Source organism: Haliotis asinina, chromosome 11 (assembly GCF_037392515.1).
Source record: "Haliotis asinina isolate JCU_RB_2024 chromosome 11, JCU_Hal_asi_v2, whole genome shotgun sequence".
Lineage (NCBI taxonomy): Eukaryota > Metazoa > Mollusca > Gastropoda > Lepetellida > Haliotidae > Haliotis > Haliotis asinina.
In genome coordinates, this window is record NC_090290.1 from 12,494,445 (window position 1) to 12,500,938 (window position 6,494).

At 42.6% G+C, this 6,494-nt stretch overlaps 1 protein-coding gene across 1 annotated transcript; it reads left to right on the forward strand.

Moving 5' to 3' along the window:
• The first annotated feature begins 237 nt into the window (after window positions 1-237).
• LOC137256521 (ankyrin repeat domain-containing protein 50-like) lies at window positions 238-2,097 on the forward strand. Its single transcript, XM_067794361.1, has one exon. It carries the CDS (start codon window positions 238-240, stop codon window positions 2,095-2,097), a length of 1,860 nt encoding a protein of 619 aa, XP_067650462.1.
• Window positions 2,098-6,494: the final 4,397 nt, after the last annotated feature.

Consider the following 6,494-nt stretch of genomic DNA (forward strand, 5'->3'; position numbering starts at 1 on the left):
GTCATAAGAGGCGACTAACGGGATCCGCTGGTCAGGCTCGCTGACTTGGCTGACACATGTCATCGGTTCCCAATTGCCCAGATGTTACTGATCACTGGATTGACTGGTCGAGACTCGATTATTTACAAACCGTCGCCATACAGCTGGAATATTGCTGAGTGCGGTGTCAAACTAAACTCACTCACTCACTCATAATTGTTTATATTCTAGATGCATTTTGCAATGTGTGATGCTAACATGTTCGTAACAGATGGGAAGCAGACCTCCACTGACAGGCCCCCACAACGCGCGAAACAAGACACAAATGCTGACAGTCCACTCCATGACGCCTGTAAGAAGGGGAACCTAACCCGAGTGAGAGACATCCTGTCTCAGGGTGTATACGACGTCGACAGAAGAGACAAGAAGCATGGAAGAACAATACTCATGGTGGCAGCAAAGAATGGACATAGTCAAATATTAGAGTTTTTGTTGAGAAAAGGGGCTAATGTGTCACAGGTTGATAATAATGGTGACAGCGCCCTGCACTGGGCCTGCAGTAGAGGACATGTAGATATAGTGAAGCACCTACTCTCACAACACAATGTTGATATTGACAGTCGGGGACAGTTTGGCAGAACCTCACTGATGACGGCCCTGTTTAGAGGACACAGAGAAGTAGCAGATGTTCTCGTAAGACGGGGGGCTAACGTGTCAATAGTGGATGATAATGGCGACAGTATCCTGCATTCGGCTTGCAGAGGGGGACATGTGTGTATGGTGAGGTATGTACTGTCACACTGCAGTGTTGATATTAACAGTAGAAGCAAGTCAGGAAAAACTCCTCTGATGACCACCGTATATTATGGGCACAGAGAAATATTTGATGTTCTTGTGGGTATGGGAGCTAACATGTCACACCTGGATGATGACGGTGACAATATCCTGCACTATGCCAGCAAAGGGGGACATGTGAGTATGGTGAAGTATGTATTATCAAACTGCAGTGTTGATATTAACAGTAGAACCAAGTTCGGAAAAACTCCCCTAATGACGACCGTATATCATGGACACAGAGTGGTGGCAGATGTTCTCGTGGGACTGGGGGCTAACGTGTCACTAGTTGATGCTAATGGCGACAGCGTCTTGCACGCGGCTTGCAGAGGAGGACATATGAATTTGGTGAAGTATGTACTCTCAAGCTACAGAACTGATGTTAACAGTAGAAGTAAGTCGGGAAAAACTCCTCTGATGACCACCGTATATTATGGGCACAGAGAAATATTTGATGTTCTTCTGGGTATGGGGGCTAATGTGTCACATGTGAATAATGACGGTGACAATATCCTGCACTATGTCTGCAGAGGGGGACATGTGAGCATGGCGAGGTATTTACTATCAACCTGCAGTGTTGATATCAACAGCAGAAGCAAGGTGGGAAAAACTCCTCTGATGACCACCGTATACTATGGATACAGAGAATTATTTGATGTTCTCGTGGGACTGGGGGCTAACGTGTCACACGTGGATGATGACAGTGACAATGTCCTACACTACACCTGCAGAGGGGGACATGTGGGTATGGTGAAACACCTGCTCTCAAACTACAGTGTTGATATTAACAGTAGGGGAGTTTGTGGAAGAACCCCCCTGATGACTGCTGTATATCATGGACACATAGACATGTTTATGTACCTCCTGAGTTTAGGAGCTAATGTGTCAGACGTTGATGATCACGGAGACAACATACTTCATCGTGCGTCCATTGGGGGACACGCAAAGATGGTTCAGCACATCATATCGCAGAACATAGTGGACATTAACTGCAGAGGAAGATATGGAAGGACGCCATTACTGAGAGCAGCATTTTATGGAAAGAGGGGAGCTTTTAATGTACTTGTCAGTAACGGTTGCAGAAATGACTTAGTGGATGACGACGGTCTCACCATCCTTCACCTGGCCTGTCTAGGTGGACATGTGGAGATGGTACAGTACATCCTTTCACAGAGAATGGCCGACATTAATGCCACGAACAAGGATGGGGACACAGCAGCCATTCTTGCAAAACGTAAAGGTCAACATGCGTGTTATCAATGTCTTGTTTCACGTCACGGTTGAGAGAAATAGTGATTAGTGACCAATGTCCTTTCTCATGCCACTTGTGAGTGAGTGAGGTAAATTTTAAAGTCATCTTCGCAATATTTCAGCCATATCGTGACTGAAACAATATATAGATTAACAATAATGTAATAATGTCAATGAATTATACAATCCTGTCAACGAAGGACAGTATAATAACTAGAATATCACAGATATACACGTACAACTAGTAATGAAATCAAAAGCAACACAATATAAAATAGGCTATAGATCGCCAACAACTAAAGGTAGATTAGGGACCATGGGGACTTACAGTACCTTTGCTGCCTGCTTCAACCCATCCCTTTAACCACTTGATTACGGAGGTGAGAGCGGCTCAACGCCCTCTGAAGTATGCAAAATATGGGGCAAATGCTATGCTGATCTAGCTCAGTCACTCGAATCAGAAACATTCGCTGATGATTTCAAAACTCACATATCTCAGCTAGTCTACGAAATTGCCAATAGCAGCACTGACGATTACGATGAAGAACTAGAAAGAGACTTTCTCTTTGATGAAACAAAAAGGATGCTCTTAAGGCTCTCCTGTCTTTACAGCCTTTCTCGACAATTCAAACGTTTTCGACAGAAAGTGGCATGGTGGTTTATTCTATAAGCTTCATGAACTTGGTGTTAGAGGAAATACTTTGAAACCGTTACATCACCGTTGTGATACCAATAGCCAATTATTGGTTGCATACCATGGCGAGAGATCAGAAATGTAACTGATCAATCAAGGTGTTGGACAAGTTTATATCCTCTTGTCTTGTTTTTCTCATCTTTATTAATGACCTAATTGCAACAGTAAGAAAAGCGAATTGTTGTATCCGTGTCTGTGGCATGGATTTTCCATCTAAGTTGCTTGCTGGCGCTGAGACGGGTACACAGGATTTTGCGAGGACTTTTTGCTTGATTCAGGGATCTTTTGTATATAAATGTGAGATGTAAGTAATCAGAATTATTCTGACTATCTGTGTATTGTTATATGGTCTTATCGTTTACATTGTAAATGACGGAAGAAGCCAGAAATGCCGGAAAGTACCGTTGTCGTTCTGCGTGATTTTGAGTCAGCCATGGCGTCACGCTGCACTAAACGTTTGACAGCTTCTTATGAATTACCAAATTAGTTCATTGTATCTATTTTCAATTTGCTATTTTTTGCCACAATACTCTTCCCCTGAATATACTAAGCGTATTGAGCCATTGTAAGAGATGATTAAAGGGCCGGATGTTCGAATTTTCGAAAATGCTACGCAGTGTAAAATTGGAATTTTTCTTTGTTTACATTTCAGTCAAGCGCTGTCTTTCGAGCACAGCGTTCGTTTTCATATAAAGTATATCTCGTTTCGTTTTGTCTAGACAGTTGGTATTGGTGACAAAGACCATTTGTAATTTGATTCTAAGATACTTGGGGAATTCAATGATGCATTTGTCGCAGCTAACTATGAAGTATACATGATGTAATAGGGTTCTCAATATCGGCCTTCTCGAAACGTGACTTTGTCAACACTATCCAATATGGCGGAAAGCGCACTTCGGCGTTCGTGTAGGTGTATTTTCGAAAACATCCCAGCCGATTCTGGGTACATCGGTGACGTTTCAGAATTATCATTCCTGGTTACACGAAAACTTGATATCAGTGATCATTAATATGCTATTTTTGAAATTCATTACTCCCAGTAATTATCCGATTTTCACATTTCAAAACATACTGAAAATAACGCTGTGAATCTCGATTTTGTACAGTTTGAAAAATGGCGACATTTACGATGAAGCCTATTTTGAAAGGCGATTTTAAGCACTTTAGCTTGGTCTGAGATAATAGTGGATGGTATCAAGAAACAGGGAATTTTCCGCAGAATTCAAAACTGTGAAGTATTTATATATGCGTGGTATATTTAGAATTTTATTGGACTTCCAAGTGAGGTATGTAGAGGAAGGACATATATGTCCCTGTGGCATCCAGGGGGTTAACTATAATAGTTCAGGGCGAAAGTGTGCTTTGCTACACTATACATGCAGGTAGAACGGACTGTATTTCTTAAACCCATCAAAAAGTACCATCATAGTTTTTCACAAAAGAAAGAACTGTGATCTAAACCACTGCATCCTTGGTAACATACGAATCAGAATCATATATGGGGGTGTACTCTTTACAAGTAACCTCTCAACAAAAACTAAAGTGAAAAGTACTGTCAGAGAGCAAGACAAAATGTAAACTCACTTAGGTATATTGGACTGAACGATTCTGGCCTACACCCAATCACTTGTGTTACGATATGGCTCAGGATGTTCCTTACAACTAGTCTCTATGGCTGTGAAGTACTACCAAACATTAAAGGCCAACAAGCTGACACCTTTGAACAAAGACACAGGTACTTTGCTCGCCTTGTGCAAGGTCTTCATAAGAGGTCATCATCAATATCTGGCACCCGTTCAACCAATCGGCTGGTCATGCCAAGCCCTGTGCATGAAGTATATATATATATATATATATATATATATATATATATATATATATATATATATATATATATATATATATATATATATATATGTCATGGCACAAATTTTATTTGGACTTTTACTTTCGGTCTTGGCGTATTTGTTCATTGAGGGGATCCTGGTGCTTGAGGGCAATAGGGGCTTGCAACCGTGTTCCTGTTGCTCAACACACCACTTCGGCCCTGGCTTCTCCTAGACGGGGCACCCGTGAACGGCCACCTCCTCGTGGTGGGTGCTGGGTCACGCCAAGAGCCGTTCAAACCCCCGTGTGGACCCGGGTCAACTAGGTCCATAGCACCCCATTGCTGGTCGCAAGGAGTGACCGAATTGGGCAACCTGTTTGCCGTGGGTTGCGTCCCGTGTCGGTGGAGGACGGTAGTCTGGTGGTTGAGGGCAGTAGGAGCCTGAACCGTGTTCCTGCTGCTCAACACACCACTTTGGCCCTTACTTCACCTAGACGGGTGGTAGAATCGGCCCGATTCTATCAATCGGCTGGTCACGCCAAGCCCTGTGTATGGACTTGTATGTCATTACACACATTTAATTTGCAAATGTTTTACTTTTGGACTTGGTAGATTTGTTTATATCAAATGTTCACGATTTTTCACACTGATGTTTTGAACTTTGCCTAGAGTCTTATGCCCAGAAGGCGGTGGCTCATAGGCCAATTTGGTGGATTTGTTATTTATAACTCTTCTGCTGGAGTATATCATCCGAGTATCCTTGGTGCTGCAAGTTGGAGACCCACTTGTTATTAGCATTGTCCTTGTGATACTCCGTGGTGGGTGGGGAGCTCGGATGATGAACCTTAAAGCACTAGCCATGGCTTACGAAACCCCTGTCACCAAGAAAAAACGTCCTCTTGACACAGAACCTGATATTAATGAACTCAGACCCTCCACATCTATTGACCATTGGCCACGTTTCATAGTACTTGAGACCGTTGACAAGACACCCCTGAAGCTGAACCCTTTTGCCATTTCAAAAGGCATACAAGGCATAGCAGGAGATGTTAAAAACGTTAGACGTTTGCGTTCAGGGTCTCTTCTCATTGAATGCAGTAAGAGACAACAAGCAACTAATCTCCTGTCAACTAAATCTCTTGTAGGCATTCCCGTATCAGTCTCTGCCCACCGAACACTTAACACCAGCAAAGGCATAGTGAGAGACCGAGACTGCCTTTTTGCTGATATGCTGGAGATTGATATTGCCTCAGAAATGAAGGAACAAGGTGTGCTATATGTAAAACGTTTCACTACCCGGAAAAACAATGAGATCCAACAAACAAACACATATTTGTTCTCTTTTTCTACTCCGACTGCTCCCACATCAATAAAGGCTGGTTACTGTCAACTCAAAGTGGAAACGTACATTCCAAATCCATTGAGATGCTTCAAGTGCCAAAAGTATGGGCATGGCGTAAATACTTGCACATTGTCTGTTGTGTGCGCTCACTGTGGTGAGAAAACACACACAACAGAAGATTGTGACAGTGGTTTTAAAAAATGCACCAACTGCTCAGGTGACCATTCATCTTCATCGAAACAGTGTCCAAAATGGAGAGAGCAAATGGAAATAAACAGAATAAAGTATACCCAAAACATCTCTTTTTCTGAAGCAAAAAAACTGGTGAAGAGATCTGATCTTCCAGAAAGTTATGCTACAGTAGCAAACGCATCATCTGTGCGCAGCTCTAAAATAACAAAGTCATCTACAAGCTGCCAAACTACCTTGACTTGGGTCAACAGTGACTCTCCACAACTTCTATACCCATCTATGTCATCACAGACTGAAGAATCACTTCCTGGAACATCAAAGTCTTCATCTGATCATAAATCATCTTCGCAGTCACGCACTGAGTCTCAATCTAC

What these genes read in the sequence shown, in the direction of transcription:
- LOC137256521 (XM_067794361.1), top strand. Translation starts at nt 238, where the DNA reads ATGTTCGTAACAGATGGGAAGCAGACCTCCACTGACAGGCCCCCACAA.